This window comes from Acomys russatus, chromosome 6 (genome assembly GCF_903995435.1).
Source record: "Acomys russatus chromosome 6, mAcoRus1.1, whole genome shotgun sequence".
Taxonomy (NCBI): domain Eukaryota; kingdom Metazoa; phylum Chordata; class Mammalia; order Rodentia; family Muridae; genus Acomys; species Acomys russatus.
Window position 1 is genome coordinate 14,827,927 of NC_067142.1, and position 22,885 is coordinate 14,850,811.

The 22,885-nt window shown below is 37.4% G+C and overlaps 1 protein-coding gene across 1 annotated transcript in view; it reads right to left on the bottom strand.

The window, feature by feature from the left end:
• Cntnap5 (contactin associated protein family member 5) overlaps nt 1–22,885 on the bottom strand; it is a 951,234-nt gene that overhangs the window by 132,265 nt on the left and 796,084 nt on the right. The window contains exons 14-17 of the mRNA XM_051147230.1: nt 18,300–18,456; nt 7,491–7,618; nt 7,150–7,320; nt 4,636–4,854 (exon numbers count right to left, since the gene is read on the bottom strand). Coding sequence (XP_051003187.1) covers nt 4,636–4,854; nt 7,150–7,320; nt 7,491–7,618; nt 18,300–18,456 — 675 coding nt within the window. The remainder of the gene's footprint in view (nt 1–4,635; nt 4,855–7,149; nt 7,321–7,490; nt 7,619–18,299; nt 18,457–22,885) is intronic.

The window sequence follows — 22,885 nt, forward strand, 5'->3', positions numbered from 1 at the left end:
CTCGTTCTACCATGTGGGGTCTGTGAATTGAACTCAGGTTGTCAGGCTTGGCAGCAAGTACTATGTCTGATGAGCCAATTTTCCATCCCCAAGTTGCCAATTTTTAAAAGGAAGAAATACTTGCAAAATCCAGTGTGTCTTCTATTGATAAATCAGATGGCAGTGTGCCTGATTTCTTGTGGCTTCTTTCCTGACCGCACATTGAGTTACTTGGCTGTCTCTACACATACATATTTCTGTCATCCTAATATATTTTCTGCTTTGCTTTTCTGCATCTTGATTTATATACAGTTGCTGAGTTGCTTTTTCCCCCCAAATCATAACATTTCTTCCTAGAGAGGATTACTAAAACTGGTGACATGAAGAAAATTTATGGTATTTACAAGCCCCTCCCAAAGGTTATGTATGTAATAACAATTGTTCAGATAGGAATTGCTTTATGCCTTAAGTTGTTCAGGGACCTTGAGGAATATAACTTTTGTGAGTTATCCTCCAGGCCAGAGTTAGCTGCCAGTGAGGAAGCTACCTGAGACACCCACATTGCTGTGAACATGCTTCAGTTATAGTTACATAATGAATCAGTGAACCCTGATCTCTGGAAGGTAGACTTGATTGGAATTGCTTCATTGTTTGTGCTTTTTGTCTTCTCTAGGATGAATAGACAGGTATTTAAAGCTCCCAGGAAAAATTCACACAACAGTTCACTATAGAGTTAGAACAATTGAAGACATTGCTAACACAACAGTTTACTATAGAGTTAAAAGTACAGAAAACATGGCTTTATACTTAGATGATGAAAATGTAGCCTTTTTTTACAGTCTCAATCTTAACTTGCAAGTTCCTTGATAATCAAAACAGTTCCATTACTCCTAAGTATAGCCATTTCAAGCATACTTATGTTATACTAGAAATTCCAGCAATTTCTTTTAGTTCTCAATGGGAAAGAAAGTAATATTGTTACCCTTTGCTCCACATACAGCAGGGAAATCACCGTCAAAAAGATCACCTTAGCTATGATCAAGCAAACTACATGAAAGGAGTGAGATCCACTATGGTTACTGGCAAACCTACAAAGAAGTCAGCCAAGCCCAGAATCTGTGAGCTAAGATATTCTACTGAATAATTGAAGTTAAAGAACAACAAATAGAATCCACTGTCTTCTGCTTCTTTCTTACATGGTTTCCTGTTTTAAGAGATATACACATACTCCATCATTATTTTGGCACATGACATCAATCTTCTTGACGACAAAGACCATTTGGTTGGATGGTGTAGCAAAAAGCAATTTGGGATGGCATATCTCAGTTGGATCTTGTGTAGGGAGAAACCATTAGGAGTTGCTGCAAGTCCCTGCATTCATTTCCCCCAGTGATGCATTCTAACTAGGAACTGTAAACTAAATATGCCCTTTCTTCCATGTTGCTTTTGTGGGAATTTATCAATAGCAACTAGACTGGAAACAAGGGAAATAAGTAAATAAAACCTTTTATTCACTCATTCATTCATACATTCATTACTTAGGGGAATTACACAAAAATGTTGGGTTTTCAGTTGCCTTGGACCAGATATCATTTGCAAAAGTACCTGTCACTGAATACTAAACATAAAGACACAGACTAGGATGACTTCCAGCAGTGTTTCTACCTTTTCATTTTCATCAAGACAAGCTCTATAAAGCACAGTAGTTTTAATATGGCAGTCACATAAGAGGAAATCACAGGAGACGTGGGCATGCTCCTTAGACTGACCTTGGCTACAACTCCATCTTTCAAGATGTCTCTTCCAGTTCTACCCACTTATTTCTACAGTTCACTGCATTCATAATCAATTTCAATGTCTGAGGATAAAACTTTGACACAAAACACTGCAGCCTCTCTTCACTTTTAACTTCCACAAAGTTCCTCTTATCTCTGTTCTTGTGATAGTTAGGTAGCTATGAGCATGTAAAAAACCAAACTTTTAGATTCTGCTTCAGCCCAAAAGATGCTTAAAGACTGCCTGAAGGTAAATTACATTTTCACATGATTCATAATTTATGAAAAATTTAAAATACTTGAACAGATTCTACTAAAAAGAAAATATTAAATCTTGATGAGTAACAAACTTCTTCCAAGAAATAAAATGTGATATTTAAATGGAATTAAAACAGTAAAATAAATAGAAATTTTTAGCAGTACTTATTACTTATAGGAGTTTATAATTAAGTGAAGGGCCTATTATCATAAGAAGGTTTTAAATCACTTGCTCTTAGTTGCTGATGGATGAATAAGACACAGCTAATGAAAATACACATATGGTAGGTGATGAAATGAAAATCTGATGTTCTCACATTTTAGTACCTACTGTCCTTAAGAAAGTATGTGTTCATTGATAATATTTTCAGGTTTTAATATTATATTTGCCTAAATATAAAGGAAGCAAATAAGAAATGCACATGGAATAGAGATTGAGTCATATAGCTGGTAGTGAGCTATATCATGTGTGTGGTGGTAGAACACAAATGTGAAGAAACACATGTAGAATGGTTAATCTGTAATTTGTTTACAGGTATGTTTAAGCATCCAACATCAGGTTTTACACAGAAGCACACACCCTTCGATTTATAGCATTATGCTATCATTTAAAACCATACTATTTACTTTAAACCTTTACTTTTAACAGTTCTGTAACTCAATAGGATGTCCTCCCCTCTGTCCCAGTTTTCTGGTAAGTGAAGGCTTTCGTGGGACATGCCCCTTGGGCTAGTATACAGATATAAGTGAGTATATACCATTTGATTCTTTCTGCTTCTGGGTCAACTCACTCATTATGATCATTACTAGCTCAATCCATTTATCCACAAATTTTGGGAATTCCTTGTTTTTAATAGCAGATTAGTATTCCATAGTGTATATGTACCACAGTTTCTTTATCCACTCTTCTACTGAGGAACACTTAGGCTGTTTCCATGTTCTGGCTATTATGAATAAGGCTGCTAGGAACATGGTTGAGCAAATTTTCTTGTTGTGTGCTGGAGCATTTACTGGGTATATTCCAAAGAGTGGAATAGCTGGGTCTTGAAGAAGTCCTATTTCCATTTTTCTGAGATAACACCAGATAGATTTCCAAAGTGGCTGTACTAGTTTGCATTCCCAAGAGCAATGAAGGAGTGTTCCTTTCTCCCCACATCCTCGCCAGCATGTGCTGTCACTTGAATTTTTGATCTTAGCCATTTTGAAGGCTGTAAGATGGAATCTCAGAGTTGTTTTGATTTGCACTTCCCTGATGACTAAGGAGGTTGAGCATTTCTTTAAGTGTTTCTCAGCCATTTGATATTCCTCAGTTGAGAATTCTCTGTTTAGTTGAGAGAAGCATGGGAGAATAGCAAGGTAGAAGGATCCAGAGGGTCCTAGAAACCTACAAGTAGAACATTATGATAGGCAGATTTGGGCCCAGGGGTCGCGCTCAAACTAAGGCATCAGTCAAGGACAATACAGGTGGTAAACTTTAAGTCCCTACCCAGATCTAGCCAACGGACAGAACATTCTCCACAGTTGAGTGGAGAGTGGGATATGACTTTCTCATGTACTCTGGTGCCTCACATTTGACCATGTCACATGGAGGGGGAGACCTGGTGGCACTCAGACGAAGGACAGCAGGTTGCCAAGAAGAAACTTGATACCCTATGAGCATATACAGGGGGAGGTAATCCCCCTCAGGAACAGTCATAGGGGAGGGGAATAATGGGAAAATGGGCGGAGGGAAAATGGGAGGATACAAGGGAAGGGATAAACATTGAGATGTAACAAGAATAAATTAATAAAAAAATTAAAAAAAAATAAAATTAGCTATTAAAAAAATAGTTCTGTAACTAATTTTTTTTCTTTCAAATTATTGTTTTCTAAATTAGAGCATAAAGATTGACCTCATTAAGAACTGGTGAGGCTGTCTCTCCAGGCCACAAGCAAAAAGGATATGCTCAGTCCTGAGGTTACTTGATGCACTCAGGTAGGTTGGTGGTGGTGGGGCCCCTCTTTTCTGAGGAGTAGGGGAGAAGGAATAGGGTGCATACCTCTAATCCTCTCACATCAATGACTACTTAAGAAAGTGCTCTACAGACTTAACTACAAGCCCAAATATGGAGACATTTCTGAACTGAGAGTCTTTATTTTAAGTGACTCTAGCTTGCATCATGATGACATAAAACCAGCCAGCTTTCTTCCCAGTGTTTACTACAGAAAACTAAAGTTGTTGGTTTACTTAAAAACCTATTTGATCACACTGTTAACAATAGTATTAGAAGTCAAGGATCAACAAGAAGAGTGATATATTGGAATAGTTTGGCTAAAGCCATAAACTTTTATTACAATGACACAAACAAAAAAATTCCATCATTGTCTAAAACCAATAAATATACAGATAAGTGGTATCAAAAAAGTTCAAGATGGCCCGAAGTGTGTGAATGAGTAGCATAAACTTTATTACAGTGATCATAAAACTAGAATAAAACATTGTTTAAAATTAAACTTATGGTGAAAAATAACATGCTATTTTAATTGTTTTCTACTTGTAAAATACTAGGAATTTTCATTGAACTAGAGCACAAAGCCATCTTGTTGATATTTAGCATAAAGTGTGATCTGTAATGTCTCTTACCTATGAACAACTGGCTATTTAGCTGAAGTCGGAAATGGCCTTCCTCTGTGGACTCCCTCCTACTTGGTGGGAGGTTGTCCACCTGCAGTGAGGTCTCCTTAAGGTTTCTCTCAGCCCGGATGTAATGCCATTGGTTGTCATTCAGAGGAGAAGATGACTGGACTAGGAGCTCAACAGGGCCATTCCCAACATCAATGGCAAATGTCACCTCAGAAGGAGCTGAAAGCAAACAAGAAAGATGAATGAAGGTGATTATCAGTACATTGCAGGCACAAGCCAGTTCAGAATGTTGAGGGAAAGTGATAATATGCCTCCATCAATGTGGAGTGTACATTTCTGAACTTCCTGGAGCACTGGACCACCATCAGCAATACTAACCTCTAAAGAGTAAGAACAAATGTGCTGTATGCTTTCCTCACTTCAGTTGTTCCTAATTATTCAGTACAGGCATCAGGGACCTGGAACATCTGTACCTGCCTGAATCTCTGTTGGAACTCTACCCTTGCTCTACCCTGTTTTTACCAGTGTATTTTTGTACACATGGGGATAACTAGCTGTGCACCTCTAACCTGCAGAGAGAAGACCCATGTCCTTAGAACAATACCATCTGCCAAGATATTTAGTTAGAGTTTATCTAGATTGGGTTAATTGAGGTGAGAAGACCACATATTTCTAAGTAATGCCATTCCATAGACTGGAATCCTGAATTAATTATTAAAAAGAAAGTCACTAGGAGAATCAAAAGAACTGGAGCCATTGTAAACCCTTGATAATTTTTTTCAGTTTCTACCAAACAAGAGGGGAAATCTCTGATGAATTCTGCATTAAGGTATTTCCTGGAAAGATTTTTGATTACTATGATATTTGAAAACCCTAGAATTGATCCTGGCAAAGACAGATATGTTATATGTATTGTAATTTTTGGAGCTTATTAGAAAATCAATTTGCTTCATCAAATTTGTCATTGTTTTGAAAATCTCCCCAAATCTTTTGAATATCTATGAGGTTTTATGAAAAAACAATCTCATTGAAAATGAATAAAACTATCACCTCAATGTAATAGAATATTAATAGGATAATACAATCTGTAGTCTCATTTGAACATGACCAAGAAATCAACTTTAGGGGCTGGAGAGATGGCTCAGTGGTTAAGAGCATCACCTGCTCTTCCAAAGATCCTGAGTTCAATTTCCAGCAACCACATGGTGGCTCACAACCATCTATAATGTAACCTGGTGCCCTCTTCTGGCCTGCAGGTAAACAAGCAGACAACACTATATACATAATAATAAAATAAATCATTAAAAAAATAAAAGAAATCAATTTTAGTGAAATCATTGACACCTTTGCAGGAACACAAACCTGTGGTCAGGCTTTTAAATTTATTATTACGGAAACAGACAAAAGCATTGTTTTTTCCATTTTCACAAATATTAATTAATCATGTTGTATTTTCCCTTCAGTACTTGCATGTAGTTTTGCTAGCGTGCTGTGATTCTGTGCTCCACAGCAGAATTACTTCCCATCCATATTTCTTTCATGTTAATTTGGCTTTGTGATTATTTTACAGGCCTCACAAATGAGGACAGGGCTCTTACAAAGATATAAAGCATCCATCTAAACCTGTACACACACTGCTGCTGGCAAGAAAGAGGTAGAGAATCATTGGTATGACTAGTTACACTCTCCTATTGGTGGGAGGTAAGAAATGTGTTTGTGTGTGTGTGTGTGTGTGTGTGTTAGAGAGAGAGAGAGAGAGAGAGAGAGAGAGAGAGAGAGAGAGAGAGAGAGAGAGAGAGAGAGAGAGAGAGAGAGAGAGAGAGAGAGAGAGAGAGAGAGAGAGAGAGAGAGAGAGAGAGATGATGTGCTCACATGCTAGATGTTGATGACCAAGTGCCTCCTCAATTATTCTCTACCTCATTTTTTTGGAACCGAGTCTCTCACTGAACTTGGAATCAGTGAACCAATTCTTCTAGATGAGTAGCAGTGCTTAGCCAGCCTGTCTGTGCCTCTCCTGTCATGAGGATTCCTGGTTATGTTACCTGGGTTCTTGGGAACAGAACTCAGGTTCCCATGCTTGCATTAAAGGACTTTAGTGGTTGAGCTGTCTTCTCAGCTCATAAAAATGACTTCTGAAGCATGGGTAAAGTGTCTCCCAAATATAAAGAGAATGGTCAATAGTAATCATCCCTGCTTCTCATAGAATAATGTTAGTGTGTGGCAGCTTAGAGTGACAGGTAAGAAATAATCATGGCATAATACAGAATAAAACCTACAAGAGGTATGCCAGCCACTTTTGCAGTGCACATATCTTGATGAAACAACAAAAAAAGCCGATAGAACAAACTAAACCACAACACATTAGTGGGGATTAGACCGCTTCAGTGCTAATTTTACTGATAGTCAGTGATATTCTCTTGACACTAAAATCTTGTACTCTTGGCTGGTGGTGGAGAGAAAGTGAAACTTGCTCTGTGGACCACGGACATTGAACTCATAAATGATGGCACTTACAGCTCATTTCAAGGCGGATGAAGTCTTTAATGCCAAGGTTTTCTAGGAAAACTCCAGATAAAGCAGTGGTTTTAAAAAAGAAGGAAATGTCCGCACTGAATTCCATGTGGAAGGTAGGAAAATGGAGGTAAGAAGCTTCTGTAGAAAACGAGACGGCATTCCAGAAGTGTCCTGAGAAGCAGAGAGTCCTTAAACATAGCTTGTTTGTTTTCAATGGGGTATGAAAAAGTAATGGGCTTGTGGGTAATTTTCAAGGCTAGGAGGACACTTAAGGGAAAAGTAATAAGGGAACCAAAATATCCCGTGGTCATACAACTCAGAAAGGGGCTGGGTGTACTCACGGTCACCATGGCAACGCAAGGGGCCAATTCTCCATGTGGCTTCTGAGTTTGATCTGTTGGTATCAGTAATAATTATCTGAGTTACAGGCAAGTGATCTTTGAAGGAAAGAACACCAGTATCATTTGTCCTGCAAAACATAAATGTAAGGAGAATAAAAAAGGATAAAATGTAGACTGTCTAAGCATTTTGTGTCAAGACCCCTCTTTTGCAATTGAATACAGCATAGCTAGGGTAGCAATGAGCATAATAGGTCTTTCACTTCAGGGCCTGTGTGAATAGTTGGAATATCAATTATAGAACCCATGGCCTGCTTCCAAGCACCACTCGATTTTATATCTTCCCTAAATGGACTTACAGGAACACAGGTAGTTTCCAAAGTTTATAGCACAGATTGTGGCCAAGAAGACCCAAATGCTCACTGCAGCATTAATGTGACTTTAAACACCACTTTGCTTTTCTATAAAATAAGATCTTCTGTCTGAGAAAATAACATGAAAACAGACATCACAAATGCCTCTTTAAAATCACTTTTAAGAACTCACTGAACCACCTGCCAACAGGTTTTAATCAGGTATGGATATTTCTTATTACCTATTAAGTTGTGTTAAAATCTCTATAGTTAATCATTTGCTGTTTGCTTTGTTCTCTAGAAAGATCTTGAAGGTTAATGGGTCTGGCTTTATTCTTGTTAATTATACAAAAAAGGAATTACTAGTTTTCCTTTGATAGTAAAAAATTAGAAAAGCCAATGTTTTCTCATTATTTATTTATTTATTTTAATTTCAATTACTTTATGATTTGGTTCTATAATTTCATTTTTTTCTCTTAGAATGTTCAAAATGTTTTCCTTTAAAAATTTTTTATCATTAATTTTTTTCACATTACATCCTGATTGTAGCCCCCTCCCTTGTTGCCTCCTGATCTCATGCTCCCACCCTTAGTCCTCAGAAAGCAGAGTCCTTCTCCGTAACATCCGGCTTCAGCCTATTAAGTCTCATCTGGATGGGTGAATAATGTCCTTTCTAAGACACTTGATGTTTTGGATACACATTGGAATAGCAGTTTGCAGAGGATTAAATGAGATTTACAGCTCCTGGTCACAGTTTCTGGTCTGTGTTAAATGCCCAAAACTATTCTTCCTGACACTTTAGTTTTCTTCTTTGTCCTTGAACTATTCAGTGCCCTCAGGCAAGACAACCTACTTCATAGGCATCCAGCTATGATCCTGTATTGGAAAGTTGTTGCTACATAGCACATGTGGAACATTAAATTTTAAGATTTAGAATTGAGCTCATGAGTTTTGGAGAAAGACACTAAATAATTTATCTAGATTATAAATAAGTCACATATCCACTGGAACCTTTCCCCTACAGCCCTATTCAAAAATATAAAGAAATACACAGTATAATATGTGTAGTTTGTTTTTTATGGTTAATTAGTAAAGCTATTTTTTGAAATACCTGTAATTTGAATGTTTGTGTTTAGAAGCGATTCAATAATAAGACTTTGTGTCAGCTACAAAGCATATGTATCTATGTTGCCCACACACACACAGAAAAGAAATTTGGCATTTTTTTCCAATTTAGTCACAAGTAGAGATTTTAAAGTAGAGCTCAAACACCTTCAGTAGAGGGAAGACAAAACACAGACCACTCCTTACAGGAAACATGAGGTACTATGTTGTCCTACTTTTTTCATTTTTATTGCACCTGGTGGGTTCTGAATTATGTCCATTAATGCTGATTTTTCCTCCATTAGATACCATAATATATTGTCTACATCCATTTGATGCCTTTGTATCAGCACACTGGTACATATTAAAAAACCAAAGAGCTCTTCCAGAGCTGGGTTCAGTGGCTCATGCCTATAATCCCAGCACTCACAGAGGCAGAGGCAGGCAGATCACTGTGAGTTCAAAGGCAGCCTGGTCTATAGAGGGAGTTTGGGGCATTCACACACACAGAAAAACTGTGTCCAAAAAACAAAACAAAGAAAAAACATAAACAAACAAAGCAACAATACAAAAGATTTTTCCAAATTACATATGAAAATTTATATTTGGTATGATGATGTAACTCACATTATCAGGAATGATTTTCATATGAAAATATTAAACAATACAAATAATACAGGATCTCTTTCCAGGGGATGTTTTCCATTGTGAATTGGGTCTTTCCACATCAGTTAACAATTAAGACAATCCCCTGCTAGGACAACCTGTTGAAATCCTTAATAGAAACTATTTTTTCCTGTAATTATAAGTTATAGAAAGTTGATGCTAAAACTAACAACCAGATTGCTGAATATAAATGGCTTATACAAGTGAAAAAAAGATGTATCTTCAGATATCTGCATAGAAGAAAAGTTGAGTCACAGCTGTGTGCCATGCAACATATTAGTTTATTCACCTAATCTCTTTGTGCTCTGACTGACACTGATTGTATCCACAGAGGCATTTACTTTTGGCACTGCTGATCATTTCTGTTTTCACATCTAAGCTCTGTTCAGCAAATGGCACTTCTAAAACCCATTTTTTCAGGGTACAGGATGTGAAATTGAATGACCAGGTTGTGAAACCAAGAAGGGATTCCCAAGTATTAGCACATTAGTGTGAGCACATGCTCTCTGAAATCCACTGACAGAGAGTGGCTCCTCCTGGCTGGAAGCTACCACATCATCATGTGGTCACCATCTACACTAGGCATTTCTGCACACATGACAACAGCCCTGAATCCTTGAGTTGTCCCTGGTAGGTCTCTGGCTGACCTTCCCCAATGTACAAACATAGGCTTTCTTCATATAGAACACAAATCAATTGATTGGGCTTCACTTTGCTAATTTGCAGTCATTTCAAGAATGACTCCATAAAATTACACCTTGCTCACCTTAGGAGATGCTCTGGAAGACCACAGCCTCCTTGGTTATACATTCACAGATCTTTTGCTTTATTCATACATAACAGGTCCATCCACTGCATGGTAAATTTAATTGAAGCCCCAATTTGTGATATTTCAGACTTTTCAGAAATATCAATTTACTCAACAGGTGATGTATTTTTTCTTAGTGTTTATCCTTTTATTTCACATATATATTTATTTATAGTTTTCATGAACATAAATTTAATAAACAAACCAATGTTGCCACTTAGAATAGATTTATGACTTTGTAATAAATAATAATATAAATAACCACATACTTTTTCAAAATGGACTACATGCCATATCTGATAGATGTGAGAATTATTTGCTAACTCAGCTAATAATCTTCAAAGACAGCTACTCGACCTTTCTCCATTTTAAAAATTAACATAAGGACCAGAAGCCCCAATAGGCTGAAGGCTTAAGATTCTTTAGTTAACAAATAATAATTGTAGAATTTGAATATTTTCTCCCATAATAAAAATTTAGTTATGGATATATTACAGTTAGCTTTTAGACTTTAACAGTGCTACCAGAAAAAAAAAAAAAAAAAAAAAAGCAACAACTGGGAACAACTCCATGTGCCAAGTGTATGATCCACTCACAATATCATTGCTGTAGATTTGCAAAAGAGATAGGATTAGTTATTTTCCTTTTACATAATGAGTATTCTGTACCAAAACCACACAGTCACTGGGGTTGTCTGATTTCAGGCATGTGCTTTTCATGGGCTTTGAAGCACAAGAAAAATGAGATGATGTCAGGAAGGGATTGAGTAGTCTGTCACAACAGAACTGCCCTGAGCCTCACCTAATCAAGGGCTCCAGAAATTTCTCAGCAAGAAGAGACTGTTGGAATTTCTCAGAGTATGGCTGTGTGAGAATGTGGCAAGTGCTGAACACCTCTCCTCCCTTCATTCCTTGAGCATGGGTTACTTCTCTTGTTGTTGTGGGAAAGGTGTATTTTGACTCAAAGTTCAAAGTACCCTTCATCATGATGTCAAGAGCTTTTGGAAACTGGTCATATTGCCAGTATGCAAAAAAGTGAATGTTACTGTTCAGCTCCTTTCTCCCCTTTTACACTGTCTGGATCCGCAGGACATGGAATGCTCTTTGCTTCTCAGTTGACTTAAGAATGCTTATTTTCTTGCTGATTCCAGATCTTCTCAAGTTTCCCATCTCTACTGACCATCATATCACTGTTTTACTCTCTCAAGGAGTGGCCAAATGTCTACATGCTCTGCGTTGTCAGAGCAGCCCACGTGGTACTGGCTCTGTTAGAATCTGAGTAATGACAAATTTTTCTTCAGTCATTTTTCTCAGTCTTTCTGAGTTCACCCATTAAAAATTCTAAGATCGAGTCCTAGTTAATATAGTAATGTGTAAAACAATAAAAAATTACACATCAGAACTCAATTCAGTCACAAGTCAAATTCCCATGGTTGCTTTGAAATAAGAAGTGATAAAAGTAGAATATGACAGACTATGTCCCCATTAAAGCCAGAACAATGTCCTAACTTGTATGTTTCTTTAGTGAAGCCAAGAAAATTTATTTGAAAGATATTTTTTGTCAAAGAAGTAAGTTGAAAAGTAACCCTCTTAATTTGAAACACATTTAGTAATAATATAACATGTAGTTTAAAATACTGGATACCGTTGAAGTATTTATATTTAGAAACACTGTACATACCAAATAGCTATCTGCAGTAGTATTTTGCATGTGGCAACATATAAATGGCTATGCCACTGATGAAAACAACATTCATTCCAATAACTACAGTTAATCTTTAATAATCTTTTATGGAGGTGTGGATGTCAGGTTTCCCTCCATTCTTCATGAGGCTATCAGGGGCTGCTATTGTACAGGTGTTGTTCAGTAAATCCATTGGTGAAACAGCTACATTGTATCCAGATATCATATTTTTCCTGCATATTTCTCATTCTCTGGTTCATACATTTTTCTCTTACTCAGCTTCTGTAATGTTTCCTGAGCCTTGCAGAATCACATGGCTGTCTGTCCCATTCGGGAATGAGAACCCCACCATCACACTCTCTACACTGAGGCCAATTACATGTCTCTGCATTGCCCTTACTCTAGTAAGTAGCCTCTCACTCAATTTTGGGCAAGGAAACATAATTTAAGTCAGTGGCCATAGACAACATAAAGATGTGAAAGTAATAGGGCAGCTTGATGAGATTTGTTCCAATAGGAGATGGCTGAGATGAGAGACATGAATTAACAATTAGAAAAACTTCACTATAAAAGCACATGAAACTATCAAATAATAAAAAGTTAAATACATTTTGCACATGGGATGGATACATGAGGATTCAAAGCACCAATGAGGTGAAAACTCTTTTTTATTCACATGTTCTGAAATCCTTAAATATCTTATGTTAAAGATATATTTCCTCTTAAATAAATGTTAAAGTTACAAATTGAGCAAACTAATCAACTTTATGCATCATTTACAATTTGGTAGATGAAGACAAAATGCAGTGAAGTTTGTAGATCAGACAAAGAAGACTAAGGGCTCCTCTTGTAGATTCAGGTCTGAGTGCTAGCTACACTTAGCAGTAAACCTTGGGTGTCCTTTCTCAGAAGCTCTCCACATTGTTTCTTGAGACAGGGCATCTTTTCACTCACTGTTTGGACAGTGAAAACGCAGTGGTCTCACAACAGGCAGACACACTTCTCTCCAAGGGGAAAGACTGAGGTGAAGGCAGTGCCACACAGACCATACATGAGATTCCACTGAGTAAACAGCTCTGATGACCATTCAACCTCTTAAACTTTCCTCACGTGCTTCAAAAAAAAAAAAAAAAAAAAAAAAAAAAAAAATACTGAAAAGCAGATTATCTTAAAACAAAGAGAAACATTAGCAAGTGATAAATTCTGAAGAGGCTGGCTGGCAAAGCCCATGACCTGCCTTTCCCCACTTGTCCAGGAGTAAATCTACAAGTGTCTCCATCATGCTCCAATAGTTTTCATTTTCTTTTTATTTCTTTTGGTTTGTATGTGCTCACTATATTTATACTGGGGATCAAGCTGAGGTTTTCTTGTTGTTTGCCAAGCACTATGGTCTGAGTTATCCTTCCAGTTTCCAGAACTACATTTGAAAGAGAGTAGAAAATGCACATGGGAAATGGTTCTTATGATGATGTCAGAGAGGAATAATAGCCAACAATGTAATCAGTTAGGTATGAACTGTATTTAAACTGCCTATCAAAGAACAGAAGAACATATATGTCCTAGAGAAAGTGCTCAGTCACCACTCACTCATGACTTCAGGGTCATTACAGAAATAATCTCTGGGAGTGAGATCCAGCCCTACACAGTAGCTTGAAAGCCATGGGTTCCATATAATGAAAAGCAGGAAACAATGAAAAAAAAATGAAAGAAAAGAAAGAAAGAAGGGAGGTAAAGAGGAGACCAGAGGGAGAAGGGACAGAGGGAGGGAGTGAGGGACAGAAGTAAGAAGGTAAGGAGGGAGGGAGAAGGAAAAGGTAGAAAGGAAAGAAAAAATGAAGAAAGGGGAGAGAAGAAAGAAGAGAGGAAGGGAGAAAGGGATGTCGCCTAAATATATGAAGCTCTTTAAAATTAAAAATGACAGGGTCACATTTCAGAAGATAAAGTGACAGGAACACTGCTTTATAAAAGGATGTACTTAGAACAAATACTATGACTAGAACCAGAAATTCTCAGATCCTCTTCACTTTCTACTGCAACAATGAAATAAACAGAAGCTCTCTGTGAAGGGAGATGTACTTTTGTTTAACCTGTAATTTGAAGAAAACTTGCAGATCAGGCTATGAACTGTCACTAGGAGGCACTGTTAACCTGCCACACAACCATGCTTTCTTTCCATTCTGATGATCACTTTCTGCTCCCTGCAAAGCCCAATACTCTGCTATACCATGTCCAGGACCAAGCTGTCACCTGGGTTATACTGCACACACTCAGGTGTCTACCACACTGTTTCAGAAAACTCCTGCTGGTGGGCTGGGGAGATAGATTGTTCAGTGGGTGTAAGTACTTATCACAGGAACAGGAGAATTTAAGCTCAGATCCACAGAAACCACATGAAAAATGTTCTTGTCTTTGTGTGTAACACTATCACTTCAGAGGACAGGATTATCCATGGATCTCATTGCAAGACAGTCTCTAGGTTTAGTAAAAGAACCTGGCAGGGTGGGGGGTGGGTAAAGATGAAGAACAATAGAAGATTTCTAATTTCATCTTTTGTTTCTCACACAAGAACACAGGAATGCACCCATCCATACCCACAATTATGCATGCAACAACACACACACACACACACACACACACACACACACACACAATCTTTTTATGTACATAAAAGAAAGGATCCACAAATTAGAAAAAACATATGAATTTTCTTTCTATGATTTGTTTATATGATTAAAAAATGATTATCTCATGTTGCATTTAATTTCCTACAAAATTAAAAACAAAAAGCTAACTGCACTCTTTACTGCTCGATATCTTTTTTGCGTGTAGACCCTATTTTTCTTGGCAAATTCTCTCTTGCTGGACATCAAAATTGATTTACTTACATCTTCTTTTCCTCTCCTTACTATGTAGACATTAACTGTAATAGAAACCCTTGAGTCTCATAGAACAGTAAGTCCCTTCTACCCATGGGTTCTTCATTACAGACTCAATCCACTACAGATACAAAATATTTACAATAAATTTGTGGTTATATTAGGACAGGCAATTTTTCAGCTTCCCAGTATTCTATAAATAATGCGGTAAAACTATTTGAAGGAGTTTATGAGAGACAATACAATAGTCTTATGATGATTGACAGGAGGTCTGTACAGATTTTATGTAAATTACATGCCATTTTAATGAAAAATAAGAACATCTGTGCATTTTAGTATGTGTAGTAGACCTGGAACCAAACACCAACATATATATTGGCCAAATACGCCCCTCACTGATTTACTCAATTGAGGCTTCTTTAGTTTCAAGCAGAAGGGTTCTTCTAGAAATGTTAATTGAGTCATATCTTTCTCCTTCCTGCATCTCCATCTTTTTTAGCTCTCTTACATTTTCCTAGTTTACTTGATCTCATTGAAACTTGTGTCATTAAGTGCTTAGTCAGCAGTCTATTATACTAGAGCAAAGAACAATCAATCACAAGTGGCTGAGAGTTTGCCTATTGCACCCTGAGAAGGCTCTCCTAGCAAGATGGAAGGTGCATGCTTCTCCAATGTGATTTCAGAGATTCTACAAACTGCTCCCTGGAATCTTCATTGCTGAACCTGGTCCACAACCCCCACATCAGCAGTCCCTTTGGTGGAGTTAAGAGGATGCTTTAACTGATATTGAATTCACCCCAACTCAAGGATAGGTGTTCTCGGATGTTGATATCATATATGGTTCATGTAGCACTAAACTATCTCAGTATGTTGAGTACTTTGACCAGCATGTATAATGGATTAAGCTGCTCCACCAACACAATTTTGCTTTTCCGTTAACTTTGTCCAATAGAAGAAACTGAGGGAATTTTACAGATACATGCCTTGAAGATTCTAATGTTTACTCTGATAAAATTCATTTCAAAGTATAGAGGGAGGACCAAGTAGGAAAGAACTTGTCATTTGACCTTCAGTCAACTTCACCTGACTTTTTCCACATGAAGAGTTTGGAGCAAAAGAGACATCAAAAGGAACTCACCACTGCATCCAAGTACTGCTGTGATATTTGGAGATCATGGTCCACGTATTATTGAAGCAGATGAAGACAGAGCTTATTCTTTTCCTGAAATGACCTGTGTACATGTGTATGTGCATTTGTGCATGTGTGTATGTCTCTCTCTCTCTCTCTCTCTCTCTCTCTCTCTCTCTCTCTCTCTCTCTCTCTCTCTCTTTCTCTCTCTATCTGTGTGTGTGTGTGTGTGTGTGTGTGTGTGTGTGTGTGAGTGTGTACAGAAGCACAGGTACACACACTTATATAGGAAGAGGAACCTGGAGAACTAATTTGGATGCCAATCTCTAGATACTGCTCATCTATTTTGTTTTATTGGTTATTTGTTTGCTTGAGTTTCTTTATAGACCAGTGTTTTTTATTTCTACTTTGTAACTGTAATTTTGCTACTGTTATGAATTGTAATATAAGTATCTGTGTTTTCAGATGTTCTTAGGTGATCCCTATGAAATGGTCACTTGATCCCCAAATGGGTCTCAACCCACAAGCTGAGAATGACTGTTTTACATGGTCTATCATTTGGAACTTCCCCAATCACCCACCTGCTTCCATTTCACCAGTGCTGGGATTCAAGACCCTGTAATCATGTCTGCTGTGTAAAGAACATAGTTATGTGGATTCTGAGGGTTTAATTCATGTCTTAAATCTTGTGTGGCGTACTCTTTACTGACTGTCCCATCTCCTCAACTCTAGCTTTATGATATGATGTAATGTTTTGAAGAAAACTTAAGTTTCATTGAGCTGATTCCTGCCAGTAACAGTTTGAACAGAAAAAGAAAATATTGTATCCCAAAGAAATTGTTGTTTATCTGTGAGGAGCATGACAGAGTTTCTCAGCTGTAACTGAGAATCATTTGATGAGGAGAGAAATACTGCAGAAGCTCAAGGGCAAGGTGCTTGAAATTCAGCCCAGACCTGAAAGCTGAGTAGACACAGTATGTGTACATTTTCATAACTGATAAAATGAAAACTGAAAAGCTTGCCTGGAGCTTAGAGACCTAGAGCCAAGACCTAATGAACAAGATAAATTACACATCACCTTGTTAGACTGATCTGGTGTAGGTAAGTACTGCAGACCTGGTGTCCAAAGGACATTGGTTTGAACTCTGGTCTTGGCATTTGTCAGACATGTATAACATTAAAACTCCAATTTCTCAACCTCAAGGCTCATATTCTTATTGGATATCACATTGTTGTTGTAAGAATTACATGGTAAGTCAAAACAAGTTAGTAGAATAAAATATTTAAGATAGTGTTAGAGGTCATTAAATGGTGGTAAAGGCACTAAACATCGGGAGGGGGGGATAAGCCATCCATGTAATTGCACACCCTTCTCTCTAGACACTTCCCCAGGACATGTATTTCAAAACCTAACTCAGAATCTGGAATGATGGCTTGAGAGTAAAATGATTGTTTTAAAATAGGAGACACGAATTGGCCTCCAGAATACTCATTAAAAGGCCATATGTGTTCACAAAAGCTTATAATCCCAGCAGAGACAAGCAGCAAGTTAGCCAGCCATGCCTGCTTGAGGAGTTCTGGGCCAGGTGGTATCTAAGGTATGACAGTGGAAGTGGTCTTCTGGCTTCCACACACATGCATAAACACAGGCATGAGCACTCACAAACACAAGAGAATCTACACACACACACACACACACACACACACACACACACACACACACACGCACACACATATAGGTGTGGCATGGAAAGAAAAAAACCTAATGAAATGATGAAGCTCTTATTACATCTCATTCCTTGCTTAGAATAGATGCTTCACAACACAAGGACTGTTGGCACAAACCTCAGCATTACCCTTCAACATAAAGAGCAGACTTTATACATTTTTGTTTTAGTTTTTATATGAGTATCTTCCTCTTATGATGTGAACTATGTTCTCTCAGTACTCATAGAATATCTTTTGGAATTACAGGCATTTGTCAGCCAGCATATGGATGCTGAGAAGCAAACCCAAGTCATATGGAATTCCATTGCTCTTAATTCCTGAGCCATCTCTCAGGCTTCCAGGAATTTTTTTTTATGGTAGCCCTAATTCCCATCAAACTGTTAACTGCATCTTTATCTCCTAGTAGTAATGCTGCACATCAATTAACACTTTAAACCACTCTTGGAAAACTGAAGTTCTCTTTACCATTCATCTGTGTCAGCGTCACAATTGCAAAAGTGTCGAATGTCCAGGCAGCTCTCTTCCAGGCCACATCCACACTGCTGGAGTCCAGGAACAGAACCTCCCCAGTAAGGATGCCTTTCATTCGCCCTCCCTATCCACCAGGTGAATGGGGCTCCATCTAAAAGACAAGATGTTTCATAGGTCAGAAGTGCAAGCTGATAGTCTACAAAGGAGCTCATAGTGCTGTGTGTGCGTGTGTGTGTGTGTGTGTGTGTGTGTGTGTGTGTGTGTGTGTGTGTGTGCGCATATACAGTCTCTCTTCTCCTTATTCCATGTCTCTTCCAATACATTCTGGATTCCGTTTTCTATTTTTCCCTTATCCATTTCAATTCTCTCTATACTTTAATATACATACTCAAGCACACAGTGATACATGTTAAAAGATATTTTTATTAAAAAAAACATTGTGAAAGATTGTTGAATGACAGCATTAAGTGTCAGGGACATAAACTCAAATTGATCAGATTTGACAGTATCACAACTGATTTGGTTGGATCAGCTTTAAAAAATTTAAAGACATTCTTTTTATGTGTAGCAATGAAAAATTTACAGTTTAATTTAAATAATGTGTAGTAGAATGTTTTGATATAGTTTTAAACAGAGTAAAGGGAAATTTTCAAGTTATAAATCCCTCACTTCAAACATAGTTTTTAAAAAGTCACTTTAAGTGGGTCAATATAACATGGGTTTTCATTGAAAAGTCATAATCTGAGTCCTATTCTACCAACAGACAGTGGAATTAAAAAGAAAATTGAACATTTATTACTTCTGCCTAAAAGAAATAAAAAAAAGTGTGGATAATTTTCAAATGCCAAGATGGTCTACTTCAGTACACAGAGAGATGAAGTCACATACTCATCATAAAAAGGAAACAAATTACAATTAGGTCAAAACTAGAAAAACCAGCTTTCATGATCCATGTGTCATTTTCCTGTGTCTTTAGCATCTTTGTCACCTAACTTTACTCTCTCCTCGTCTTCTTTCTAAATTTTATATCATCTTTTAAACAAAAAACAAGTTGTACAACAAAAGCAACACATGTGAAGACATACACAAATACACTACCAAATATATGTGTGTGTGTATCTGTGTACGTGTGTATCTAAATATATATGTGTGTGTGTGTATATATATATATATATATATGTGATTTTCAGCACCATAAATATACATATATTTGTATACACAAATATGTATACATATATATGGGTAAAATTATTTCCCATTGAAATTGTTTAAGACAAAATAACACAGTCTAACAAAACAAAGGCCAGTATTAGCCAAACTTGTGTTCCTTTTGATAGATAGTAAAGAGGGTGGGAATTAGGGTTAAACATAATGTAAACACATGTAAAACGGATTGTGTTCTACTTCCCATTGATTTTTTTTTGTCCCTACAATACCATAAGTAAAATAAGATTTTGCTCTAAGAGAAGCCACAAACTTTCAAGTTCAAGGAGTCAGAGGAAGAATATGTGAAGACTATATCCTCGTGAGCCAAGGAAAGTGTCTAAAATTAAAATTTCAATGCAACAGAGGGAAAAAAATAACTAGATTTCATTATTATATTTCTGTTGTCTTTAATGATTGCGAATACCACAGTAATATATAGCTGCAATCCAGAAAAATATATCATATTCTAAAAAAGAACTGGCACAGATATGAGGGCCCTAGCACCATCAGCTGAAGGCACCAGATCTGGCTTCCATTGTCAATGGCTATCTTCTTTTTGCTTGGCAAAAAGATAATAGGTACTTAAAATAAAAATATAACTGGATCTCTTACTTACTTTCAAGATTTAAGATTCTACTGTTGAAGCTCAGGATATAATTCCATTGGCACAGAGTGTTTGACTAGCATGCAAGAAGCCCAGCACCATATACATAAAAGAGGTATAGTGGTACAGCATGTAATCAGAGAGCTATGGCAGTGTAGACAAGACAATCAGAAGTTCAGCATTCTCCTAAGCTACGCAAAATGCCAGAGGCCAGACTGGGCTACAAGAGGCACTGACTCAAAACAAACCAAACAATTCTAAAGTTGTTGTAAATTTCTGTTTGCATTTGATTGTACATAGGACTTTTACACAGGCAGGAGTTTACTGCAGAGGGAAATACTAACTTTCGTACAGTCTATATGTGTATACCTCCTCTGAGTTGTCCACACAGCTAAACCATCCAGAAGTCTTTGAGGAAAAAAGGCAGAGATAAGACATTCAGAAGTCCAGTGCTATACACCATGAGAAAAATAGGAAAGGTCTTTATGAAAAGCATCATTCTTTTGAGGTACTAATTGCTGAGAAGACCTGGAAAAGACAAGCTTCACCCTGTAAGCACGTCTGGATTAAATTCTATACCCCTTTTAAAACTATCATCCTTCTTAGAGTTTCCTGAGTGGATGTCCACTAACTGGTACTCTTCAATTAATGTAATCAAAAAAAATGACAGAAACATCTTCCTCATCTCAAGAACCTCAATCACCTTTTAAAACTTCAGATGAACCCTGTCTCAAATATACCCACAACAAGAAAAAAGAAAAAAAGAAAAGAAAAGACACATCCGATGAATTGCCTTCTTCCTAAATCCCTGGCTAGACAAGCCACCTTCAAGTGGCTTGAGCAGAGGACAGCTTGCTTTATTTTAACTGTATACAAAGAAAGGAAAAAATTAAAAATAAATATTTAAACATATTTGTATTTAAATATCTGTGTATATAAAACCTGGGCCCTTGTGGGGTTTTTTTTCCTTCCAAGCATCCCAGCTTTATTTCTCTGTCATTGTAAAGTAATGGAGAGAACAGAAAATGAGTCCACTAAAACCTACAAACAGTACATGGGTGTCCTAAATTCTCAACTCAGTAATATAATCAAGGAAATGATCTACACTTTAGCTGCAAATTTTGGCCTTTGGGGACATTTTTTATATTGAAAGAAAACTATTTCATTAGTGAAGAAATAAAATATTGTTACTTAATTATTCTTAAAATATTGGATTATTGGGCAAACATTTACTGACAGTATTTTTAATTTATTTTGGACATTATTGTAAGCACTACATCATCAGGGATAAATCACAAAGCAAATAAAAGCAAAATCCAAAACAAAGGATGCCTCTGAGTTTGCATTGTGAACACAGGAAAGAGCAAGACCTAGCATCTGGGACTCCAGGTGAGAGAAGTATGGGACAATGGGAAGATAGAAGGACCCAGAGGGTCCTGTAACCACACCAGAGGACCATAAAGGCTAGCAGATCTATACCAAGGGGAGCTGCACAAACTACTGTACCAAGCAAGGACAAAGCATCCAGTAAACCTAGACCCCCTATTCAGATCTAGCCAATGGACAGCGCATTCTCCACAGTTGTATGGAGAGTGGGGACTGACTCTGATATGAACTCTGGTGCCCCCTATTGGACCACTTAGCCTTAGTGGGGAGGCCTGGTGGCACTCAGAGAAAGGGGAAGCAGCCTATCCAGATGAGACCTGATAGGCTCATAGGAGGGGAGGTGGTCCCCTTCTGTCACAGACCTAGGGGAGGGGGATAGGGTGAAAGAGGGAAAGAGGAGGAACTTAGAAGATACAAGTGAGAGGATAACAATTGGGAGGTAACCGGAATAAATTATTTTTTTGGAAAGGTTATTTTCACTTACATACTGAGTTTCAGGTGGACTTGGAAAAAAACTGTCAATAAATAAATCTGTTTTACAAAAAATAATGCTTTGATAGAGGAGTTGGAACTTAAGACATGGGATGGGAGCATTTGAGCAAAAGAGATGGGAGCAAAATCACATTCAAAACTTGCAAAAATGAACACCTGCTTTGTCCTGCTCTAAGAGAACCAGACTCTCCCAGAATAAATGTTTACTAATGATTAGAAAAAAACATAAAACAAAACAAAAAACCCAAAGGAAATATAAAAAATTTCACATTACAGGGTGGGGAGAAATCAGTCAGTCTAGTGATGGCCTAATAAGATGAGGACTTAAGTTCTATCTCTACAAATGAAAAAGGAGGAGGAAGAGGAGGAGGAGGAAGAAAGAAAGAAGAGAAGGAGGGCAGTAAGGAGGAAGGGAGGGAAAATAAGCTCAACCCTTGTGTCTCATGTGAGGTCCTTGGCCAATTATCTTAGATTACTCAGAGCTCCTGTCCAATGACTGAAAGAAAAATATGGGGGTAGGCATGTAGTAACACCGAAGACTATTCTATGACCTACACACACACACACACACACACACACACACACACACACACTGTATCTGCATTCCAAACATTGCAGAAAATCAAGTTCAGAAATTTTACTGGAGTGTAGGACATACCATGATATTTGATATGCTGTTTCTGATATTTTGAATGTGCTACTTACAGAGTAATAGCTCAAGGAAAGAAGAAAACATAATGTATTTGTGCTTATAGGAACATGCATGTGTGTGCAGGTGAAGGCCAGAGATGAGCATCTAGTGTCTTCCTCAACCATGCTTCACCTTATTTTCTGAGACAAGATCTCTTTTTGAACCTGTAGTAGATCAATTCAGCTAGACTAGTTTACCATG